Raw genomic sequence first — 26,262 nt, forward strand, 5'->3', positions numbered from 1 at the left:
ATCAAATCTCTTCTCATTCCACCCTGGCATGGCGAAAATGACTGGTCTGTCCAACTGTCTTTCCATCACTTCCCTGAACAATTCAAGTGAAGGAGGCATGGATTCATTTTCAACCTTGGTTCTAGCAAAAAGTTTATCTTTGGGATCAGATGGTTCTAACTCAGACCTCTCTGTCCCTATGATTCTCCCCAGACCTGTTGCTATCTTAGCATTCCCCAACAGCATCTTAAACAGCTGCTGACAGAATAGGCCTGTGAACGCTGTGGTTTCTGCTTCATTTACCTCTTCATCTGAAAAGGCTGACTCCTCTCCTGAATCCTCTCCTGATACAGAGGCCTCACTGTGTGTGTATGGTCTACTGGAACTGTATCTCTGGAAAACCCAGTTCCTCCCTTACTTCTCCTGCCCGAGTAGGATGATGAGTATCCTGCTTTCTCTTACTATGTATCAGGCTGGGTCTGTTACCTGACCCTCTTTGACTTCTGCCATCATTTCTCTCATCATGGCTCTCATTTCCTCTTTACAGGACTGTTCTCTGACTCCTGCTGCTATGGTAGTAAAGTTGGCCTCTGTTGTTAGCCTTCTTCTCTTGGGGGAGGGCTCCTCATTGCATTCCTGAGAGCTTTGTCTTTCTGATTCAGACATCCTTTCTTCCACACAAAGAGCAGGCTGAAAAAACTGTTCTTCAGCACCCTCTAGTGTTCCGCTCTTTTCCTGGTGCTTTGCTGCCATTGGTCTGCCTGTAGGAGCGCGGGAATTTCCATTCTTCTCCGCCTCCTTTTCAACCCTTGAGAAGCACTTCTCAACGGCACCTTGTCTCCTTAACGCCTCTCTCTCATCTGCCTTGGACCCCCTGGTGAGAGGCCTTTCTGAAGATCTCCCAGCCTCTCTGGGTTCCTTTGAGCTTTGCTCTCGGATCGGGCTGGAGATAGGGGATCCCTGCTCCTCCAGACCTCCTCCGTTTCAGAAAAATCAGCCATATCTCCCTTCGCTCTTTCCAGCAGCTTCGCCCTCGCGGGGTTCAGCAAAATGCAGTTGTTCTTTTTTGACCACTTACGAGTATGCTCAACCTACATTGTGCTCGCTTCGGCAGCACATATACTAAAATTGGAACGATGCAACCTACACTGAGTATGGACTCTAGCCTCCCTTTCTCCTGGGCAGGCTTGTGTGGCTGTTTCGGGAGCTTGCTCAGCCTTGACTGAGTCTGCTCTTATTAAAGGGAATGCTAGAGACTTTGTGGGGCTTCTGGCTGTTTAAAGACTCCCTTTGCCATTCTACAGCAGCTTGCCAGTCTTCCCCACTCCCTCTTTGCCTCGCGGCTATGGTAGGGCCGAACGTTTGTTAACGTTTGTTAATTAGCTCTCTTTCTCTGCTAGCCGATCGAGCCCACCCTCTCTTACTGAGGCTACTGCCACTTGCCTTTTAAACACCAAGCAGCTGTGTGGGACTCTCCCGGCTTGGTACAGGATCCCAGCTCTATTTGTGTCTTCTAGCCCCTTTGTTTACTTACGGTTTGCTGACTTTCACTTTCTCTTTCATTTTTTCTCGAAGAGTCCAAAGCATTATTACTATATTTTCTATCCTTCATTCTGAGCACTCTCTCCTTGTGTCCTCTTTGCATGAAGATGGAGTCAAAAATTGGGCATGCACAGTGGAAAGGGAACTAGACTAAACTTTTGACTCCATCTTTAAGCAAGGAAAGAGACAGTCCACGCTTTGGATTCTCCGACCTATACAACTGAGAATTGGATAAGTTTAATATTTAACACTAATAAGGTTAATGTGATTTGAAATTGAACAAACAAAATGAATAGGTAAATATGGTCGTGTTTGTGTATTGAGATGTAAAACCTGGAACAATACTGCTTGCCAAATGAGAATTTATTTAAAAAAAACCCTGAAGATGGAATTGAATAATGAAATTACTAGGTATGTTTAACTAATACGGTGGTTGGCACTAGGTATTGAAACATTGAAAATAAGCTATGAAAGAATGTGAATATGTGTATTAAGAGATATGATTGGTATTACTAAACTTGCCTATACTAAAATGTATGATATATTTGATGCCACATTGTTAATGTATTGTGTATGTGTAGATTGAAATAAAAAAACTTGGGGAAAAAAGAACAAAACTGCTTCAGTGAGAAGACTGAGTCGAAAGCTGGGATAACCATAGCAATGGTGGGAAGATCAATGATTTGGCAGACTCAGTCATGTGATGAGGAGACAAGGACAACCCACACTAGACTATTGCAGCAGTCTAACAGAAAACATTTGATTGCCTTGCTTCAGGGCAAACTGAAAAGGCACAGGAAGTGGCAGCTTCTCCCCTTGGAGAATTTGCCTGTCCCCGGCGCTTTGCTTCTCTCTCAACTTTGGCATCTGTTTGCCTAGGGCTTTCTGATGCCCCTTGGTGTCCCTCACTTTGTCCTTAGAGACCTTCTTTGCAGATAAGGCTTTTGCCCTAATTCGGGCAGCCATTCCTCTAACTGCCAATTTCGGCACCCCATCTGAGGAGCTTTCTATAGTAATCTGGGACTGGACTGGGGAACCGAGGTCTTGCCCACTGACCCCTGGCTTTGTGGCTGCCTGATGGTGCAGGAGACGCCATTTGCACAATCTGAGCTCCTAATTCAATAAGGCAGACTTGTTCGCAGTGAACCCTGCAGTTGCGGCTTGTTTTTGCTATTTTGTGTTTTGCCGCTAATTGCACCGGAGTTAACAGGGCAGTGACTTTCCATTAATAGTATACAGTGGAGTTAACCAGGCAGTGACTCTCTGATAGTATGGACGAGAGTTAACCAGGCAATGACTTTTTAGTCCCCTCCACTGGATGCAGGAAGGTGCCAGGGACCTCAGCTCAATCCTTCTGAGCTGCTTGGGGCGCTATGTCAGATAGCCTGGGGAGCCAGGTGAGCCATTTGCTGTTTTGTGAAGGCTAACACAATGCCACGATCTTACTTTAAGTTCCAAAGAATCCAAATAATGAAACTCTGTCTTTTGTTCGAAGGAATTATCTTTCCATGCATCTCCTCTGAGCCAACTGAGTCAAACTGGGCATGCTCAGGCAAAGGAGGTATGACCAAAAGATTGAATGACTCAGTCTCTGAGCAGAAGAGCAGAGTTAACCCATTTCTTTGATTCTCTACTCAGCACACTGGAGAAATGTACCTTAGAAGCTTTAGTTTATCAACACTGAAATGATCTGAGTATGACTTCCATAAGATGAGGAGTTATGGAAAGGGAAAGGGCAATAATTGGTTTTTTCCAATTTCCAACAACCCAATTCTGACAATCATGCTCCCAAGGTCATATGACTGCACATTTAGGATCATTTACAGTGTCCTGCAGTCACACAATTGTGTATACATTTTTTTCTGAAAATAAAAAAAATTACTTCTGTCCCATAGCAAACAATGGGCTCATTTAACAATCATGACATTTGTTTTATGACCATCATGTCTGCTTAACAATTACCACAAAGTAAGTCATACAACGATGTTGAGCACATGAGCAGCCCAATTTACAACTACCACAAATAGGACTGTAGTGAACAAGTTCCGTTATGGTTATTTATCCAGGACTAGCTGTTATTCAAATCAGCAAAAACCCTCGCTTGTGACTTATCATCCAAAATATGAGAATGCCATGATTCTATGGCATATTTAAATAAATTGTACTGCGCTCAATAATGATTTTGAAACTGTTATTCAGTACTGCTTATACAAAACATAACAATATAAGCATTGCAAGCAAAAATGAGAACTAGCATCATCAGAAAAACTAGATTCATCTGAGTCAACCCACAATACTCAGATTATGCAGTTTTGAAAACAACATACGGTGCACAAACCTCAGTTTTTATCTATTGCTCCAGAAAATTTTACTTGTCTACAGTTATAAATTCTGTTTTAACTTTCACAATTATGCTTTCAGTTATAGAGAGCCACCTTTTTTTTTCTATTTCATTATAGGTCTTCCCAGTCTAGAAGCTAGGATTCCTCTTGGCAGTACTGAATACAAATAGCCTTTTAGTTCCCATTCAGTTACAGCAATGCTGAAATAGAAGACTTACTACAGTTCTTCAGAGTTCCAGCCATTGTAGTATTTTTGTGGACATCAGTGGCCCCCAACCCTTTTTGTGCCGTGGTCCAGTACCGACATCACAAAATGATCCATGGCCCGGTACCGGCATCAGCACACATGACAAGGCAAGGCGAGCCGAGCGACCGGCCAGCCAGCCGTCCCCTGCTTCACCCCACCACCTTCAACTCCTCCTTTGTACCTTTGTCGATGGGCTTCGCTTTGGGACGGCCGCTCAGCTCGCCTTGCCTTGGGTGCTGAAAGAATCCTCGCGCCTTAGTTTCATTCGAACCCCCCCCCCGCTTCGATGAAACTAAGGCGTGAGGATTCCTTCAGGACCCAAACGCCACTTTCCAACCGGAAAAGCTCACCCGGAAGCACTTTCTCGTCAAACAAGATGGCGGCGCCCAGCAAACCGGCGGCCTGGTAGGAAATGTTCCACGGCCCGGTACCGGTCCGCTGCCCGGTGGTTGGGGACCCCTGGTCAACATGACTGCAACCCAGGCATATGGTACAATTCCAGCACCAAAGCAAGCCACTGTCACGTTATCATGAATTTCAATGTTCCCTGCCAGATTTCCAAAAAAGTCAACGAGGCAACTGGCAGGAAATCAGAAGTCATAATCATAAGAGCCTTGCTTAATGATCCAAATGGTTCTTATTTAACAATGGCTATCAGTTTGGTCTAAAAGTTAAGATAACAGCCCACCAACTTCATAGGATTGTTAATGTGGAGGAAAAAGGAAGAGGAAGGAATGTTAAGTATGTCTGCCGCTTTATAGCAAATAAAGGTGAGCTATAAATAAACAAACAAACTAGGGCTGCCAGAACTGCCACTGCTAAGCAACAATCACGACACTGCACTTTATTCTTAGTTCTCATCATCTTCATGGTCATCAAAGTTTTAGGTCACTTCTCAACTTGGCTCTCTCAAGATATATTTGGAATTACCATATAGCATATACTATAAACTTCTGTATGTTACAGTCACACTGAATTTGGAGGATGTCGTGTTGAGGAAGGAAAAGTAACTAATATGCAATCAACCACGGCCAAGTTCTACATTTCAGAACATACAATAGAATAAACAAGATAATTTTAGGTGCTGAATTCAATTCAATCCCTGAACACATCTACTTAAAAATCAATAATGTAATTATGATTTAACATGTTATGTGATACTAGTGGTTGAAAATCAGATTTTGAAAAAAATGAATTTATGGTTTATTCAATAAACTATACATAGACCATGGATTAAGAATATGTGTCAACATAAAAGTCTTTAGAGGGGCCCTTTCTGAAGTATTACATACATTATTTAAGAACTACTGTTTCAGCTAAATGTGATTCAAAGTTTACCCTAAGAGAACCACCAAGAGATAGATTTCACTCCTTCACATCTCCTTATGTCAACTTTAATTCCACAGCACACCACTTCATTAAAGATCTACATGCAGGAAAGTAGATAAATGGAAGAGCAGGGCTACACAGCAATGGAAAAGTACATACTTTTCCTGGATAGACTAATGTTTCTACTAGCCTATCACACATTTTCAGAATATGGACACTTTATTTTCTAGTCCTGAATTGCCTTGGGACAAACCATGGGAGGATAAATGGTATATGAAGGAAATTGGAGCCAAAATTAGGAGGAAAAACCCTGTTCTTACCATTCATTTTATACTGTTTCTGAAGTGTTAGCTTGTCTATCTGAATTATTTCCTTGGTTGGGGTTTGTTTCTTGATTGTTAATGTAAGGATTAGTGTTAATCTCTGCTTATCTGTGTGTTGATTGCTGGTGGGAAAGCTTGTTTCCTTTTCGGATTTTTGATTGTCTCTTTTGAATGGTGTGTAGATATTGTTTACCTTTATATGCCGGTTGATTTATCTAAATATCAGGCTTCCAGGAATTTTCTGGCATGTTTTGGACTTTGTTTGATTTAGGACACTCCATTTCCCAACTGAAACTATGGTTACGTCTGTCCATGTCTTGTAAAACTGAAGAATTTTCCATAACTTGTGAAATAAGCGTTGGCTTACCTGAACACAGTTTCTCAGCATGCCTTGGGATAATCCACATATGGATTGAATCTGCCTTTCTGCCCAAAGACTGAGTCATCAATCTTTGGCACGCCTCTTCCTGTCGGGACAGGAAGCCCTCTAGCCCTAGTCACGATGAAGGCACAACCACTTGATGATCTTCCTGTGGCGTTGACTCTGCTTCCCACCTGCACACTGGACCAGACGGTCACCAAGGTGGGAGTGGATTATCCCAAGGCATGCTGAGAAACTGCGTTCAGGTAAGCCAACACCAATTCTCCAGCATGCCTTTGGGATAATCCACACATATGAGACATACCAAAGCTGGCAATCCCTATGGGCGGGAAGAAGTCTGGTCCTGTGTACTCCCATCTATATGCACTCTTTGTAGCACTCTTCTGCCGAAGACCGCTATGCACAAGATTAATTTTCCCAGATGCTGGGAAAGCACCGCCAGAGAGCCACTCACTCTGCTGTGACCTGTGTGATCAAGAACCTGATGCTGACCTATGCTCCCAAGACAATATATCTCGCATAGATTTGTGTCTATCACCGCGCCCATATGTAGGAGGCAGGTGGAGGATACTAGCTGGCTTTTCTGGAAATTCGATTGAAAATCCGTGGTCCTGTAAGACCTGGATTGTGTAAATCAAGTCTGATTTGGCTTGTTGGCTGGAACTGGACTAGATATGGATGTTGTCCAGATAGCACTGGACATGCAACTGAGATTGTTCTGAGGTGCGCAGCCAGTGCTGCCAGCACCTTTGTGAAGGTCCTGGGGGCCGATGACAGTCTGAATGGGAGGGCCTTGTATTGATAATGCCCCCCCTGCATAATAGAACCTGAGAAACCTCCAATGGGAGGAATAGATGGAGTTGTGAAGGTAAGCCTCCATCAGATTAATGGACGTTAGGAGATCGCCCCTCCTTATGCCCTCCGAGATGGGACTGCAGAGATTGCATCTTGATATTCTAAATGAGCATTTAGTTTTTTTGAGATCCAGGATCACTCTCCACCACCACCCCGCGGACTTGGGAACTACAAATAGAATGGAGTAAAACCCGAGCCCCTTCCTGTCCTCTGGTACCGGCTCGATGGCCTGGATGTCCAGCAAATGCTGGACCACCGTGTCCATGAGTTTTTTCCTTAAGTGGTTCTTGAAGACTGCGCAATGGGTAAAGGTCCTTGGAGGAGTGGACCAAAAACCTAGGGTGAGACTGAATCACACTGTTTTCAGGACCCAGGAATCAGATGTGATAGTCTCCCATCGATCTGCAAATAAGGCCAGCCGGCCACCGACCGATGGTAGGGATGACCTCCTATGCCACAAAAGGGCCGTTTAGATTGAAACTGCTGTTTGTTTCTATCTCGAAATCCCTCTCTATCTGTGGATCGATTTGATCTGGGAATTTGATCTTGATCATTCCTGGCCTGAGCTGAGGGGTGAAATGGCTGCCTACGGTGTAGGGGGAGCTCTCCTATCAGCCCTCCTGGTAAGAGAGAACACATTCCTCTTATCTTTATTCTCCACTATGAAGGGATTTAAGACCTCTCCAAACAAGGAAGTACCCATGTGGGGAGCAGAGGCCGCTTTTCCATTTGGTTCTAGCATCTGCTTGCCACTGTCATAGCCACAGCAGACAACGAGAAGTGATGTTGCAGGCCAGGGCCATGGAGGAGAATCAGGCTGCATGTAGGGAGGAGTCTGCCGCAATTTCAGCGGCCACACCATTCGTTAACGTCCTGATGCATTTTGACTTACTCAGGAGTCCTAGCCTGTAATTGGCGGAGCCAGAGAAGGGACATTCTAGTGAAAAAAGGAGGTGGTCACAGCTGCTTAGACCGCCCAAGCATTGGCCTGGTGCGTTCTGCGGAAGTTTTTTTTCCACTTTTGTGTCCTCTGTTTTAAGGGCCCCTGCTATGTCGCCAGATATGGCAGAAGGGATGCCAAAGGTTCGTCCAGAGGGGAAAGTTGCAGTTAACTTGTTATCATTACCCCCGGAGTGGGAAAGGATCTTGGTTGTGCCCATTGCCTCTGAACTATGTCCAAAAATAACTTGGGACAACGAATCTCCTGTTGGAGAATTCTAGGTTCAGAAAAAACCTCACTGATAGGTTCTCAGTATCAGGTAAAGGGGATAGTGGGGATAGTGGGTGGAGGATCAATTTGGGCAGTGGTCCTAGCCTTGTGGAGGAGAGATTTAAACAGCCCCAGCCTAAACAGACCTGTGAACGGGAGTGGAATAGGTGATAAGTCCTTATTTTCTGAGAATCCCTCCTCTCCCTGAACTTCCTTCTCCATCCCAGATGCCCTGCTTCTGATGGAGTGGGCCAGAGAGACCTCCCTCTGGTGCCTAGAGAAACCCATGGAGGCCTGGTATCACACTGGCTGCAATGGTTGAGGATCAGGTCTTGGGGAAGGAGAATGGCTCCTCCCCCTTCAGGGTGGAGGCTACCCCTTGAGAAATGGCCTGAGCAGTAAGGGCCTTAATATCCTCAGATAATTCTGGGGCCACTTTTATCTGCTGAGCGCATCCCCATTGCAGTTGGAGTAAAAGCGGCCCCAGGGATTTCAGTCCTGTCTCTGATCTACAATCAAAAGGAAATCTCTGAGTTTGGATTTCCTCAGCAGGTGGGATAAATTCCTGCTCCCTATCTCCCTCTAGTGACCAAGCCCCGGAAGCTGCAGCAACTCCTGTGCTAATGGCTGCTGAGAGAGGGGGCTAACAGGCCCTGGCTGGGGGAAGGGGGGATACCTCTCCTGGTCTGCTTGGTCCTGAGCTCTGCAGAATTGCTTTTCCAATGCTCTTTGCCTTCTTTCTTCAGTTCTCATGGCCTTTCTGGAAGAAACAGCCTTTGCCTTTATTTTATTATCAGCATCTTTACCAGCAGATCTGGTCTTCCTGGGATTTTGCTTGGATCGTTTAGCACTCGTGGGCTCCATGATGCCTTGGTCAGCCATGCTGCTTGATTGTTGGGAGGACAGCTCTCTCAATCCTCCAATCCTGCTGCTCCAAAGGGAATTAAGGCCTGTAAGCCTTCCCTGGGCTGTGACAGTGGCAGCCCTACCATTCTCCTGGATAGCCTGCACAACTCACCACATGGGCAAAATGGCCGCCGCCAGCCCCAAAAATCATCTGTAGAGCACGAAAGTAAAAGTGGATGCTCCAGAGCTACCTGGTTAAGCCTGGGAGCACAACGGCGTGCTGGGGGCGATCATGGCTTCAGTGGGGGGCAGGATTGGGGGATCGTTTTGGGGCCCTTCTTGACTGCCTGGGCTGCTAGGCCTTAAATTTGTAGTTCAGGGGACCATAAAAAACAGAGCAGGCAAAAGTTCCAATTGCTGCCTATTTACAATTTTTTAGATCAGTGGTAGTCAACCTGGCCCCTACAGCTCACTAATGGGTGTTCCAGCTTTCATGGTGGGTGGGTAGGGGGTTTGTCCCCTACTTTATAAATCACCATTACTGTGGAACTGGTGGGCGGTTAGAGAAAATTTTACTACTAACAGAGATAGAAAACTGGGCGGTAGGTATAAAAAGATTGACTACCCTTTTTAGATAAAGGGAGTTTTTGCAAAGCTTTGGGAGAATCCACTTTAAACCGCTGCTTTCTGCTTAAATTATTGGAGCCGACCTTTGCCATGTCTCTATAGGGTCAAGACTGAATTGTGACTGGGGCTAGGAGGCTTCCTGCCCTGACAGGAAGAGGCGTGGCAAAGATTGACAACTCAGTCTCTGGGCAGAAAAGCAGATTCAGCCCATATGTGTGGATTATCCCAAAGGCATGCTGGAGAATTAAATAATTTTTATCATGTCTTCTGATGACTAATTGATGTTCATGGACATAATCCACTACTCTTTTACCTGTTTGTTTGTTCTATGTAGTGGCTGTTAGTCCTTACAGTGGATGTTGTAGATGATTCCTGCTGTTGGTTGGTTGGTTTTTTAAAGTTTACTAATGGTTTCTGAGACACCTAGTGCAGGAAAATATTTTCTTACAAATGTTTCATTATTAAACTAGGTGACATGAGATCTATCTCCTGGCTGTGTAAATGATTGTTGTATTTTTCTCAGTTATGATGCATTTTAACTTTTGTAGTTGTTATTGTTTTCATTTTTTAACAATCTCTGTCCAAGATCACCTCTTGAGATGGGCAACTATACAAAGTGATTTAATAAATAAAACTTTCAACTCTTTTTAAAATGTTAGTAATACCAAACTAATTAAGAATAATATACATGAATTGTTTATAAAACAGTTTTCAATCAAACCAGTCAGATGAAAACAAATTGATGACTGGATGTTTGTGCTGAGAATTTAACAATCCTCTGTTCTAAATGCCAATAAAAATAATTAATATGCAAGTTTAAACCATACATCTCAGTGAAAAAAAGGGAAAAATGGAAAGCCCTAATGCTCTGGAATATTTACCAAAAAAGGTTCCTTGGTTACTGCTAGGTTCCACGGCCTCTCTTGATAGGTTTTTGATTCTTTTAAATTAAAATGGGTAGCAAAGCACAACCTTAAGCATCATATTTATTAAGAATCCTTCTGAATCCCACATGGACTTCACATGCATTCTTAGGAAATAAAAATTTTAGGTGGTTGCAGCCAAGTACTTTGTCTGGAATGTACCCATTTACCCAGGAAAAGAGAAATATCTTGATGAACTAAAATGGATGGCAGAAAAAAAAACTTTTATCAAGTTTGTCTTTTGGTAAGGAATGCCATAGTTCAGAGCAGCAACTGCTATTAGAACAACTACAACATATTCCCAAATTTAAAATGGATAAACTTCTCTCCAAAGTTAAGAATTCTGAAATAAGCAAACTTGAATATGTATTTTAAAGAGCTCTAACTGGAACCAGGCAGATACAACTGAAAAAAAAGTAACACAAAATCAATATAGTGGCTGAAAATTGAAAAAAGGTATTTCTTGGTAAGAGACATACTTTTATTTAGACAATTACTATATTTTAATGATGTGTTTAAAACCAACCATGATCTGAAGTGAATAAATCTGGCCTTTACTCAATGAATCCAGGAAACAAACATATGGGGAGGCTCATTAATTGAGCACATTAAAAATATAGAGCAAGGGTCTTCAAATGTGGCAAGTTTAAGACTTGTGGACTTCAACTTCCAGAATTCCTGAGCTAACATGACTGGAAAAAGAATTCTGGGAATTGAAGTCCACAAGTCTTAAAGTTGCCAAGTTTGAAGACCCCTGATGTAGAGTTACAATCAAATGAAATAAATTTGTTTTTTTTAGCTCAAAGAAAAGAAAAAAGCACAGTAAAATTACAGAACAGTCTATTATTAATTTGGTTGTCAAAATGTTTGCTTATTAATAGAATGAGGCACAGGTCTCCAGGTTAGACAGGAAACTAACTCTGAGGGCAGTTGAATTATTCCTACATAATTTCTTTCAGAGTTATACATGGCTCCGAGACAATTATATTGTACCAAATACTGAAAATGATAGGGTGTGTACATTTGAACAATCAAGTTGCATCTCATTTAAATGCAATTAAGCACATTGCAATTCTATAGACAGCACAAAATTATGTTCAGTTTGAAAACTAGATTCTATATTTTCCTTGTCTTTCTGCATGGATATAACCATCAATGTTAACATAAAAGATCTGACGCAACTACATTTGTTGAGACCTATTCAAATTTCAACATAATCAACTGTTTCTTTTTCCAACCTGCCTCGGCCAAAAACAGCTATGCACTATGAAGAAGTCTACTACCGCACCAAGTATTAAAGATCAGTGCAAAACAAACATTATTCATTGTTTTAAGTTTATATTTCCTTAATTTAACATCATTTCATGTATATCTAAATGTGCCCATGTGCACTGAAATTCATGTCAATTAAAATTTTCAGCCTAACACTTATGACAGTTTAAATTATATTAAGCTGACCTATACCGTCACATCATGTGACTATGTTATTCCTTTATAACAATGAAGATTTCTAGATCCCTATCTATGCATGCATAGAGTTCTTCCTATAAGCCAGAGCTTATGGCATCAGCAGAGCTTCTTTTCCAACCAACATTGCATGACTATCTTACTATTAAGCTGCCATATTTTAGAAAGAAAGAAAGAAAGAAAGAAAGAAAGAAAGAAAGAAAGAAAGAAAGAAAGAAAGAAAGAAAGAAAGAAAGAAAGAAAGAAATTTTTACTGGCCAATTTTACCAATAGTCCCGTTATAGAAGTATGGGTTGGATTATTTTTCTTTAAAAACAATAAAGATGCTAGGCCAATATTATTTAATTTATGTATGATACTGTCTATCATCAATTGCCTTTCAAAAAAAAAAACCTAACATTTGATGTTACTCACAGGGGTACATGGTATTGTTCTGTGTCTGCTTTGGCCAGTTCCTCTTCTTCAATATCAGATTCTCCACCTGAGCTGCTGTCTGTGGCATCAGAATCAAATGCTTGCTCACAAGAGCGCAGGTTAGCCGTTCCACTGGCAGTAAATCTTTCTAGTTCTTCTGAGATAGAGTCACTTTTTAGGAAGTTGCTCAGTCCTTCCGAGGTACTTGCCTCATTTACAACTTTTCTTAGAGTTGCTTCTGCCTTGCAGGTAAGCATTAGCTGACTCCGGTGTTTCAAGAAATCCAAAGCAGGCAACTTACTTAGTGTTTTCTCTAAAAATCCACCAAGCTGTTGCTGAATGTGCCGCTCCACCTGCTTGGCCTGTACCACTTGCAGCCGCTTTTGCAGCCTGCGAGCACGATTCTCAATGTCTACCTGCCTCCACAATAGCAACTTTGTCCTCATATCTGAATCTAGAGTGCTAAAGGAACTGTTTAGCAGAGAGATCTTCTGTTCCTCTGGCTTACTGCTTCCAAGCTCAGAAGAAACAGATATTCCAGATAACAAAAGCAACTGGTTCTCCCCACCCCCTTCGAGTTCACATTGCTGCTCTAGGGAACTGTGGTCATGTTTATTTGCCATGCCATTATTGCTAAGTGGGGCAGCATGCTCTGCATCTGGGCTTTTATGTGGTAGAGTGCAATTGCTCAAACCAGATTTCAGGTCCTCCAAATCAGAACCCCCAGGTCTATTTGAATCAACTTCCTGGAGGGTCGCAGAAGGTGCACTCTTCTCACCATTAAGTGAAACAGAGGTTTCATGGTCAGAGCTGTTAGTCTTAACTAATTTTTTAGCCAAGCCATTGACAGGTGTTTGTGGCAAAGGTGTCTGATTACTCGTACTCATGGTTTTTAGGTTTTCCAATGAAATCTCCAACACTGGGGACCTTTCCAACAGGTCACTAGTTTTTAAGAAAGGATGAGTCAACAGAGAATGGGATTTAAGGACTGTCTGCTTGTTGAAGACTCCTTGCAGTTTCAAGGATTCCTTTGGAGGAGATGTTACATCTGAACAGAGATAAGATGTTATTAAGGGCTGCAGCTTTCCCAGCTCTTTTGTAGAATTATTTCGGAAATCTAGACTGGAATCCTCAGCTTTCCTTTTGGTGACGTTACTGGCAACAAGGATGTTGTTAGTGTTGCTGTTTTTCTCGGTACTGCCAGGAGACAGGGAGGAGGATGGGGGAGCCAGTTTGAATGGGATGTGGTGAGCTTCAGTTGCTGCATCAGTGAGAGCGGGCGCCATAGTAGCCATTCAGCACATAGAGTTGGGAACTCCAGCCTCTCCCGTTGCAGAGGCCAGCTCTGCTGTGTTCTTCTGCCTCGCCAAAGGGAAGCCTTAAAAAAAAAAAGACATAGTTTAGAAGTGTAGAATGGGAAAACAAAAATAACGTTATTTGTTTATACGTTGTTATCAGATACAGAAGCCTATATACACCTGTTCATTAGACACAATCAATAACTCCCTATCCAAATTAGTCAGTATAATATCCAACGGAAAGGTATAAAACAGAACATGAAAATCTTTTGACATGCCAAAATGACGAAAGGATTTGAAGTAGGAATGAAGGTGAAATCACAAAACAAGGATAAGCATCAAATACTGGACAAGTATAGTAAGAAAGCTTTCTCCAACATGGTGCCCTTCAAGTGGCTTTCTCTTTGTTGCTGGGAAATGTGAACGGCTGAGGGAAAACTGTGTTTTGCCAAACAACTGAAAAATGTACAATACAGGTTATGAATAAAATAGAAAATAAAGCTGCATATGAGAGCCACTGTGATATACAGGTGGTCTTCAACTTACAATTGAGCCCAAAATTTTGGTTGCTAAGTTTATTTATTAAGTGAGTTTTGCCTCATTTTACTTTTCTTGTCACAGTTGTTAAATGAATCACTGCAATTAAGTTAGCAACAGTGAATTTGTCTTCTACCTTAACTTTTTTTACCAGAAGATAGCAAAGAGGGATCACATGACCCCATGACACTGCAAACATTATAAATATGAGTCAGTTGCCAAGCATCCAAATTTTGCTCACATGACCACAAGGATGGTGCAATGGTCGTAAGAGTGAAAAATGATCACAAGTCACATTTTTCAGGGCCATTGTAACTTCAAATGGTCACTAAATGAACTGTTGTAATTCAAAGACTACCTGTAATGGTTAAGATTGCTGGACAAACTACAGAAAAACAGGGTTCAAGTCTATGTTCAAGTATGAAAACTTTCCGGATGCCTTCGAGAGATCATTAATCTTTAAGCCCTATCTTAAATCACAGGACAGTTACTGTGAGAAAGAATTAGTGGCACAGGTATGTATTATCATCTTCAACTATTCCCTGATGATTGGAAAAATATCAAGCTAACAAGTGAAATATATTGCTTTGTTAAATATTGTTCAGATCAAGCATTTCCAAATCATGGTATCTTGAAGTGTGTTTCAAGTCCCAGAATTTCCAATAAAGGTTATGCTGGAAGAACCTAGGAAAGCTAGTATGTATCATATATTCTATGTTCCACAGGCAAAATGCAAAAACCAGCACTGCTCTTACCAGGGGTGGCAGAAAGCCGAACTAAATACAAAACCAGTTCAGAAAGGTATTTTCCAACAGTGAATCAAAACTGAACTCACCTAAATTCCCTCAACTGTCATGGTCATGAATCAAGTCCCTAGCATAAACAGTAATCATTTATCTTCTAGCAAATGAAGGGACTTCTTTTGTATTTAAGAAAAGAGGCTTCCCCTTTTCCCTCTTCCCTGCTAAAGGTCAAGAATCTTAATAGGATTCACAAAAAGGAATTTCCAACTGCACTTGACCCTAAATACAAACCATTGCTTTCCACAAATAAAGTTTAAAAAAGAACCAATTCTAATTACGTGAGTGAAGATATTAAAAAAACTAAATAATATTATTCCCAACTTAATCAAAACTGAGCAAGCAGTTGCGACGCTGCCCCTTTACGCCTTCATTACACTCTCAGAATGCTAAGAAAGTTGCACAATATCAGAGGTGACTGAAGATGTATCTATCTAAATCTCTATTTAATCCCAGGCAATAGCAAAATAGTGCCCTTTCCAGCATGTTGAACAACTTTCATTAGCCCCAGTCAATACAGGCAGTGAAAAGATCTGAGAATGGGCGTTGGTGGAAGTTACCCTGAACGCCCTTTCTATCTATGCTGCGAGAGAGCCCAGGATGGGTTGACTCCTTCCTATGACATCATTTAGCTGAGTCTGTACTAAGATATAAAAGCCAGCCCCCGGAAGAGACCCCAGCTTTGGCGAAGATACTTGACAGACTGAAAGGTGTCTCTGAAAGCACAAATGAATACAGAAATATGACTTACCCTCTCCGAATGAATCAAGGGAGGGGCTGGGCTCTCTCGCAGCATAGATAGAAAGGACGTTCAGGGTAACTTCCACCAACGTCCATTCTCCTCCATGCTGCATTGAGAGCCCAGGATAGGACATACCAAAGCTTGCATGTCCACAGGCGGGTCCTTGTCCGGCTCATCACACCGACGGTTGAACCACTCGTTGAAGCACCCGTCTGCCGAAGGCTGCAGTTGCCGAGGCAAAAACATCCAGACGGTAGTATCTGATGAAAGGAGACGGAGATGTCCACGTGGCCTCATGACAGATCTCCTCCAAGGGTGCTTGGGCCTCCCAGGCAGCCGAACTGGCCGCATTTCTGGTAGAGAGCGCCATCAGACCTCAAGGAACCAGAAGGGCCGCAGGTTTGTAGGCCTGTTCAATGCAAGATCTGACCCACCTGCTAATAGTAGAAGAGGCCTTGTGCCCCAAGTGAGAAGGGAAAAGGAAACAAAATGGCTTCCGACTTCCTGAAGGAGGAAGTGCGCTTAATGGATATTCTAAGAGCCCTACCTACATCTAGCGTGTGCCACTGCTGCTCCAAGTCATGGTGCGGGAGGGGGCAGAAGCCAGGCAACATAATGTCCTGGGACCTGTGGAACAGGTGTGTTAACCCTTGGAATAAATAAGGGTCCAGACTGAGGACAACCCTATCATCAGGAAAGGAACAAAGGTCCTGTCTGATAGAAAGAGCAGCGAGCTTGGATAGCCGCCTGGCTGAAGTGATGGAAACAGGGAACACTACTTTCAGAGACAGGAAACGGAGAGACAATATTTCAAGGGTTCCAAATGGGGGCTTTGTAAGGGCATTAAGGACCACATGGAGATCCCAGGAAGGATACCTGTGAACCACCAGTGGGTGCAGGTTGGAAGCCCCTTTCAAAAACCTCCTGACTGAAGGATGATGGGATACGGAAGGAAGCAAACCCCATGAAAAAACCAAGGAGAGGGCCTCAACCTGCCTGAACAAGGTTTTAGGGGCCAAACCTTTCTCTAGATCATGCTGAAGGAATCTAAGAACCTCTGCCAACTGGGCTAAAGCGGGAGAGAGAGAGACTCTCCCTAAGGCACCATTGGGAAAGGGCTTTCCAGGTGGCATCATAGATGCGCCTTGTGGGAGGTTTGCGAGATGCCAGGATAGTGATGATGACCCTTTCAGGAAGATCAGCCACCTTTAGCCGCTGCCGCTCAAGTGCCACATGGTCAGCTTGAGCCACTGGGGCTCTGGGTGGAGCAGAATCCCCCGATGGAGATTAGATGGGCTGGGATCCTCCAAAGAGAAGCCACCAATAGGTTGACCAGGTCCACAAACCAGGGCATCCTTGGCCAATAGGGTGCCAGGAGGAGGAGCTCCGCTCGTTCAACATCTTCCGAATTACTGCCAGAATGATGGGGAGCGGGGAAAAGGCATGGGGAGACTTTGGGGCCATTTGCACCAAATGGCATTGTTCCCTCCACTCCCTGGCAAGGAAACCTGGTGAAGAATCTGGTGACCTGGGCAATCTGAGGAGTGGAGAAGATCCACCTCCGGCATTCCGAATCTGAGGGAAAGGTCCCTGAATAGAGAAGGAGGAATAGACCATTCTGCCTGGTCGACTAGGCTCCTGCTGAGCCAGTCGGCCTGGGAGTTGTTGATCCCGGAGAAGTGGTCCGCCGAGATCGACAACAGGTGTTGCTCTGCCCATAACCCCAACTGTAGAGCCTCTCCCATGAGGGCTCTGGACCTCACCCCCCCCACCAGTTGACATGATCCATGGCGGCCATGCCCATAAGGACTAGAACATGAGAGCCAGTCACTGAGTGCCTGAAATGCTTGAGAGCTAGTAAAATGGCTCTGAGCTCTAGCCAATTTACGGGAAGGGCCTGCTCTGAGCTGGACCAAGGTCCTGAGCTATCTGGCCCTGCATATGGGAACCCCAACCCAGGAGGCTGGCATTGGTGGTTATCACTAGCCTGTCTGGGACCCTGAAAGGAGTCCCTTCCAGATTAACGAGAAACACCAACAATTGAGAGATCTCCGGATTTGTGGCAGGAGCAGGACCTTGATGGATGAGTGGCTGGTTCCTGCCCGTTGGTAGGGAAGCAGGAACTATTAGAGTGGACGGGAGTGGAAAAATCCGTGGCTCTGGAGATATGACAGGGTAATTTGCAGATCCCAATGGGCTGCACGGATGGAGGAGGACAGAATTAAAATGTTGTCCAAATAGTATTGGATCCTCACTGGAACAGAAAACAGAGATGTCATCAATGCTACCAGAACCTTCGTGAAGACCCTTGAAGCCGATGAAAGGCTGAAGGGAAGTGCTCGATACTGGTAATGGGTATTCTGATAACAGAAATGGAAAAACTGGTGATGATCGAGGCCAAACGGGGATGTGGAGGAAGCCTCCATGAGTTCAATGGAAGAGATGAGATCGCCCTCCCGAACGCTCTGTAACATAGAATGCATTTTAAATTGCCTGTATTTTACAAATTGGTTGAGAAATTTTAGATCCAGGATGGTTCGCTACCCCCCAAAGGCTTTGGGAATGATGAAAAGGCGAGAGTAAGCCCATGTCCCCGTTGAGAGGGGGGAACAGGTTTGAATAGCTCGGATTTCAAGAAGGAGTTGAATGGCCTGATTCGTGAGGTCTTGCCTTGAAATGTCCAGAGAGAGGACAGATCAAAAAACTTGGGGGGGGGTAGCATTAGGAAGTCCAATTGTAATCCTGACCTAATAGCGCTGAGCACGCAGGCATCGGCCGTTGACTCCTCCCATTTGGAGGCAAAGAAGGCTTGGTGACCTCCGATGGTGGGGAGAACGAGAGATAACTTAGAGTGACAGAAGGAACGACCCCCACCCTCCAGAAAGGGCTGTGTACCAGTATAAGGAGCTGGGTGATAGTCGGCTCTCTTTCCAGAGAAAGAGAGAATTTTACGTTTATCTCTGGTTTCTATGAGATACCGTTCCAGAGCATCGCCAAAAAGCTTATCGCCCGTGAATGGAACTGAAACCAGCTTCCATTTACGGCGTGACTCCTCCTGCGAATTTCTGAGCCATAACAGTCTTCTTGCTGCTACTGAAGATGCCATGGCCCTAGATCCAAATTTGGCAGAATTGAGAGTGGCATCTGCAGTGAATTCCACTGCTGCGATGATCTTATTAAGGCCTTGGTGAGACCGAAGATCAGATGTAGGCAATCTAATCTGGAGTTGGTGCAGCCACCGTATGGATGCCCCCGTGAGAGTGCCAGAAAATGGGAACGAGGCCAGAACCGGAATGTCAACAAAAGGCACTGCCAGGGAATTGTTCAGGGTTGCGCTGACATTGTAGAAACGCTTATCCAGAGAATATAGGCAAGGACCTGCCGAAGGGGAAGCGCACTGTTTCTTGACCATTTCCAGGAACGAAGTGGGAGAAGGCAAAACCCCTGCATGCACTACAGGCTTGGAGAAGAGTGAGTCTCCCTGGCTAGAGGGAATTCCTTGTGGCTCCCGAGCCACTTGGCAGTGACCAAGGCCTTGCTGAGTAATGGCCTGAAGAGAGAAGGATTGAAGACCAATGCAGAGGACATCTGCTCTGGGCGAGAGTCCTCTTCCTCTGAAAGATTTTGGTCAAAAATCTCACCCTCTTCGCACTCTGAATGAGAGGAGTAACTGTGTTCAGATGGTGAAGCCCTTCCCTCCTCATCAATCTCCTCCCATTCTGGACAAGAAGAATGGACCCTGTGTAAATCAGGGTGAAGGCGCAAGGAACTTATAGATTGAGAAGGGCCTGAACCCTTTCCAGAGGTCGAAGGATTTGCTTGAACCCTTCAGCCAATCCCTGCCTAATGGCCAAAGAGACAACATCTTGGATATCCCCTGGTCTATGCTCAAAGGTAGAGGCAGAAGGCCGCTGCTGTGGGAGTGAAGGTGGCTTCAGGCCTAGATTGAGAAGAGGTTAGAGGCCTGGAGGGAGGAGGAGCATAGGGCCCAGAAGCCTGTTGGAAATAAGGCCCAGATCTGCTTGGATCCTGAGGATCATATTGTACTGCAAAGGCCTCATGAGACCAGGATGGAGGATGGAAAGGCTCATAGATAACTTCTCCTCCCCTGGGAGGGCTTGGCTGGGGCCCATGGGTATCACCTGAAACCTGCTGTAGTTGCACTCCCTTCTGTTGAATAGTTCTGTTGAACTGCCTCTCTAGGGCTGCATGTCTGCCCTTTTCTGCCCTCAACTCAGCTTGAGTTGCCTTCTTAGGCACTAGAGCCTTAGCTCTCCTTTTAGCAGCCACCTCCCTCTGGACTGATTGGGTGCGTTGCCTCTGACTTTTTCTCTTATTGGGTTTAAGAGACTGTTCCACTGGGGGGGGGGGACTCTGCCTGACCCTTATCTTGCTCCATTTGAAGAATAAAGGCTCTTACGATGGAAAGAAACTGTAATTTTTTTGTATTAAGCCCCTTAGGGTATAAATTGGCCCCTGGGCTTACAAAATGGTCGCTCACCTTGTGGTGGAAGGCTTCAATCCAAGATGGCCACTGACTATGGGAAACAGGCTGAGATCGAAGAATTTCTCCTTAGGCTATAAAGAGCCCCGAGTGAAGTCAGCAAAAGAAAGGGCAGCCTCTGGCCACACGATCAGCTGGCTGACACTGGTATCTGTTTGCCGATCACTTTTTACGACCGCTCAAACCCCAGGCCTGGGGGAGGTCTACAGACGCTGCCTAACTTGCCTGAACAGCGCTCTGGCAACTCTGCTCCCAATGTTGCAGGAGAGAGAGAGAGAGAGCCCTGCTCTCCTGGAAGAGCAGCTGCCCAGATCCTGGGAGCTGCTTGAAACGAGGAAAAACGGTACTGAAGATCGCTGGTGAGTGTTATCTAACAGAAGCTTTCAGAGACACAGCTACTGACTGAAAGGAGCGGAGTCAAAAGCTGGGGTCTCTTCCAGGGGCTGGCTTTTATATCTTAGTGCAGACTCAGCTAAATGACACCATAAGAAGGAGTCAACCCATCCTGGGCTTTCGATGCAGCATGGAGGAGAAAACTGTGATCAAAACATATGCAAATTGCCCAATTGCCTACCCATGTCCATTTTCTCTAATTATCCTATCAATTAATAAGCCTGTAAACTGTAAATCTTTTCTTGGTGAAAAGTTCAACCCTCTTCTACCACCTCAACATCTTTTTCAGTTCTAAATCCTGTATGCAGTATCCTAAAAATAGTTATACATATTTATATAAGGGCATTACACTTGTTCTTTTTTACTAGAGACAAAGTAAGACAAAATAGCATTCCTGGTTCCCGTTTCTCTTTCATGTAGAATCCAACTACTGTCGTGAACAAGAGTCCAATATAATTCCCTTAGGATCAAAGCAAGCAGCCAGCCAGCTCAACCAAGTTCAAGATAAGCAAAACAACTTTTGTTTTCATATGCAATTTTTGGCACAAATCTGCTTATTGGATTTATTTGTTCTGTTCTCTCAGGTGAACAATTCTGAACCATAATATTCATGCCCATAAAAGCATGATAAATACACACTGTGTATTCCTCAGCATTTCATGATAAATAAGGCTACTATCATGGTATATGTTATCTGCTCCCACTATGACACTGCCATAAATATCACACTATATTTAAAATCAAGAGAAACCTTATATTCTTCACATTTATTCTTATCTAATATTTTTTTTCAATCCAGCATAAAAATGATACCCAAATATCTGATGGTGAGTCCAAAGCAAGCAAAATATTTCAACAGAAATTGAAATTCAATTTTTCTTGTTTCCACATCAGTTAAAGCTCAGAAGCATTTGCTGCAATTATATTCTTAGTAACCTTGTAACCTAAATAAGCACATTAAAAAAAAACAGCTATCCACTCACATACTTTTAAAATAAATTCAGATCATCTACTGGAATTAAATAACTTAAGAATTTTAAAATTATTCTCTTTGGTTGCATTACAACCAAAAGTGAATATTCACTTCTCTAGAAAATGTAGTTTTTAGCACAACCACAGAATGTAATGTTTCATCACCTTATATTTATTTACCAAATAAAATGCATTTTTTCAGTTTTCACAAAATCTCTTCTTTCTGATCAATCAATGAGATTATTCAACATCAGTTCATTCCCTCTTTTTTTCTTGACAAATTCCTTAATAAAATGTTTGGAGATTTCAGCATTTATCCATTTTATGGACACCATAATTATACAGACAAGCATATTCCTTTACAAGCATATTCTGAATGAAGTGATTTGCTTTTAAGTCATATACTATATCATGAGATTATTTGATATTGCGATATGGCACTGTTATCATAGTTAAGGTGTCAGATTAGAAACCTCAAGACCATGACTTCTAGTCCCTCTTTAGGCATGAAGCCTGCTGCATGACTCTTAGCTGTCACTCTTTTTTCAGCCCTGTGAATAGGCTATGGCGAGCCACTTCCCAAAAAATATTGCCATCAAAAAAGAATAGATTTTACTATGGTTCATCGCAAAGCCAGTATAAACGTTTAGACTGGATTTGGCATTTTTATCCACCTATCAAGTCTTCCCAAGGACCTGGGATAGGCTTTATTACTAAACATACATAACATACCTACATGCATATATACCCTGCTCAAAAAAATAAAGGGAACAAAAAAATAAGACATCCTAGACCTGAATGAATGAAATATTCTTATTAAATACTTCGTTCATTACATAGTTCAATGTGCTGATAACAAAATCACACAAAAATTATCAATGGAAATCAAATTTAGCAATTCATAGAGGTCTGGATTTGGAGTTACACTCAAAATTAAAGTGGAAAAAACACTACAGGCTGATCCAACTTTGATGTAATGTTCTTAAAACAAGTCAAAAAATGAGGCTCAGTAGTGTGTATGGCCTCCACGTGCCTGTATGACCTCCCTACAACACCTGGACATGCTCCTGATGAGGTGGCAGATGGTCTCCTGAGGGATTTCTTCCCACACCTGGATTAAAGCATCCCCCAACTCCTGGACAATCTGTGGTGCAACGTGGCATTGGTGGATGGAGCGAGACATGATGTCCCAGATGTGCTCAATTGGATTCAGGTCTGGGAAAAGGGCGGGCCAGTCCATAGCATCAATGCCTTCGTCTTGCAGGAACTGCTGACACACTCCAGCCACATGAGGTCTAGCATTGTCGTGCATTAGGAGGAACCCAGGGCCAACTGCACCAGCTTATGGTCTCACAAGGGGTCTGAGGATCTCATCTCGGTACCTAATGGCAGCCAGGCTACCTCTGGCGAGCACATGGAGGGCTGTGCGGCCCCCTAAAGAAATGTCATCCCACACCATTACTGACCCACTGCCAAAACGGTTATGCTGGAGGATGTTGCAGGCAGCAGAACGTTCTCCACGGCGTCTCCAGACCTGTCACGTCTGTCACATGTGCTCAGTGTGAACCTGCTTTCATCTGTGAAGAGCACAGGGCACCAGTGGTGAATTTGCCAATCTTAGTGTTCTCTGGCAAATGCCAAGCATCCTGCACGGTGTTGGGCTGTAAGCACAACCCCCAACTGTGGACATCGGGCCCTCATACCACCCTCATGGAGTCTGCTTCTGACCATTTGAGCAGCCGCATGCACATTTGTGGCCCGCTGGAGGTCATTTTGTAGGGCTCTGGCAATGCTCCTCCTGTTCCTCCTTGCACTAAGGCGGAGGTAGCGGTCCTGAAGCTGGGTTGTTGCCCTCCTACGGCCTCCTCCACATCTCCTGATGTACTGGCTTGTCTCCTGGTAGTGCCTCCATGCTCTGGACACTACGCTGACAGACACAGCAAACCTTCTTGCCACAGCTTGCATTGATGTACCAACCTGGATGAGCTGCACTACCTGAGCCACTTGTGTGGGTTATAGACTCCGTCTCATGCTACCACTAGAGTGAAAGTACCACCAGCATTCAAAAGTGACCAAACCATCAGCCTGAAAGCAAAGAAACTGAGAAGTGGTCTGTGGTCACCACCTGCAGAACCACTCCTTTATTGGGGCTGTCTTGCTAACTGCCTATGCTTTCCACCTGTTGTCTATTCCATTTGCACAACAGCATGTGAAATTGTCAATCAGTGTTTCTACCTAAGTGGACAGTTTGATTTCACTGTCAATCAAGTGTGATTGACTTGGAGTTACATTGTTTGGTTTAAGTGTTCTTTATTTTTTTGAGCAATATATAGCTATAACTATATATAATATACAATATACAATATATAATATATATATATATATATATATATATATATATATATATATATATATATATATATATATATATATATATATATATATATATACACACACACACACACACACACATTCATTCATTCATTCCACCCATCTCACAAACAAGCAACTCTGAGTGACATACAACTGAACTAAAAACAGTTGACAAATCCATTTTAAAAAGTATGACAATTAAGCTAAACCAAAGAGTAATAATCTCTCTCTGCTGGATCTGAGAGGATTGACAGATGAAATCAGGAAGTCCCTCAAACATTCCAGTCCCATGCTACTGGTTACCAGGAGTCAAAAACTGACTTGAACGAATATACACAGACACCAGACCTACACATTTTTACATAAGAAAGCATGATTTCAATGTATATTCTATTTGTTTGGAAGACAAAACAAAATACAAGGAATTAAAATATTTTCTTTGATTTTCCCACAACTAAATATAGTGTGCTGATTGGACAATATAGTCAACAAATTTAGAGGATATGGAGTTTGGAGAAGCACTACGAAGAAATTATGCTTTCTAATTAGTGCATTTAGTCGTTAAAAGCAGATAAAGGTAACAAATTACAGTTTAAATCCTTCCCAGTTTCAAGAGACAAAATCCTTTTTATTCTTTTCTCTTTCAGACAACGATCTTGAGGAACCACTGTTTTGTATTCTTCATTCACCTCACCCTCAATGGACAGTACAATACATTAGTTTCAGCAGTATGAACAGAGAGCCAGGCTCAAATCCTCATTCAGTGGACAACTTCAAGCCATCACTTTCTTACAATTTCTCTTACCTATCTGATGATACAATTTATTCAGAAATCAAAGAGGTCTCAAACCATAGTACTTAGCTTCTACTCTTAGCCACTGTTTAAGTTTCCATCTGCTTTTAACTTGAATAGAAACAGATCAAAGACTCCAACTGCTAATAAACACTACAAAGTATTTAATGCAAATAAGTTAAAATTAAAGACTAACATTGATCTATTTATTTTTCATTCATCTCCTACACAGGAATCTTGACGTAGCATTAACAAGTAAATAAATCATTTTTTTCATTCTGAGGCTACTGAAATCTACCATCCTGAAGAAGCTATTTGCATCATGATGCTTCCTGCATCAAGTCTTTGACTTTCTCCTCATCAATGTATATTTCTTCTGTATGATTTCCCTACCACCCAAACACAGAAAAAAACAATGCAACTGAAAGCTTATTTTTTTAAAATTAGAAAAAGGGGTTGCTTTTCAAAAACGAAGTGTGGTTCACATTGGTCCTTTTAACCAGGCATGTGATTCTACGGTTTGGACCGGTTCTATCGGACCGGTTGTTACGATTCTGCATAGTCTGGAGAACTGGCAAATCGTGCCCTTGGCTGGTCCCTCCCCTCCCACTCTTTATCACGCATGCGCGACATCGCCCACATGCCCAACTTTGCTGACTGCATTCTCCCCTGACCAGTCACTCCATGAGGTTTTTTTCGTTCTGATGATCAGCTGTTCTGGGATCCCCCTTGCAGTCTTATTGCTTCGCCCAGGCTTCCCTGAGGCCTAGGAGGCAAAAAGGAGTGTGTGGTGGAGAGGTGCTGTGCGCCCCGCTGCTTCCTTTTTGTTTCTTGGGCCTCAGGGAAGACTTCTGGAAGCAAAAATGCCCCCAGGAGACTCCCCTGTGGCCCAGGAGGCTGAAAAATGCAGCATGGGGGTGCTGCAAAAAAGCCACGCCCACCCATTCACATGGCCACACCCACCTAGCCCTGCCCACAGAACCGGTAGTAAAAATATTTGCATCTCACCCCTTTAAACAGTGGCCCTCTTGCAAGCAGACAGCTCTGGCTAAATGCTTCAGCATTAAATATTAGCAGTTAAAAAAACTAAGCAGTAAATTATTTGGTAAAGCAAACAAGTCATTTCATTAATTACATAATTTATTTCCTCTCTTCAAAATAGCTTATTTCAAGGCAGGTTACAAACAGCAGCAAATACTATTGAATCCAAACAAACCCAACTACCACTAATACAGTTAAATTTCAAAGAGAGGGAGAAACAGAAAGAAAGTTCTGCTAATAGAAAATTCCATCTGGTATTTTAAAAAAATAACATTAAAGCCTTCCTTTATTGAACTACATATTTCTTTTTATATACCACCAGC

The 26,262-nt window shown here is 43.2% G+C and overlaps 1 protein-coding gene across 6 annotated transcripts in view; it reads right to left on the minus strand.

Moving 5' to 3' along the window:
• KANSL1 (KAT8 regulatory NSL complex subunit 1) overlaps nt 1–26,262 on the minus strand; it is a 181,915-nt gene that overhangs the window by 125,497 nt on the left and 30,156 nt on the right. For all 6 annotated transcript variants that reach the window (XM_087915641.1, XM_087915639.1, XM_026717545.2 and 3 more), the window contains exon 2: nt 12,487–13,864. In XM_087915641.1, the coding sequence (XP_087771767.1) occupies nt 12,487–13,781 (1,295 nt within the window). In that variant the 5' untranslated portion in view covers nt 13,782–13,864. The remainder of the gene's footprint in view (nt 1–12,486; nt 13,865–26,262) is intronic.

This window comes from Pseudonaja textilis, chromosome Z, assembly GCF_049901715.1.
Source record: "Pseudonaja textilis isolate UNSWEBS1 chromosome Z, rPseTex1.2, whole genome shotgun sequence".
NCBI classification, from domain to species: Eukaryota; Metazoa; Chordata; class Lepidosauria; order Squamata; family Elapidae; genus Pseudonaja; species Pseudonaja textilis.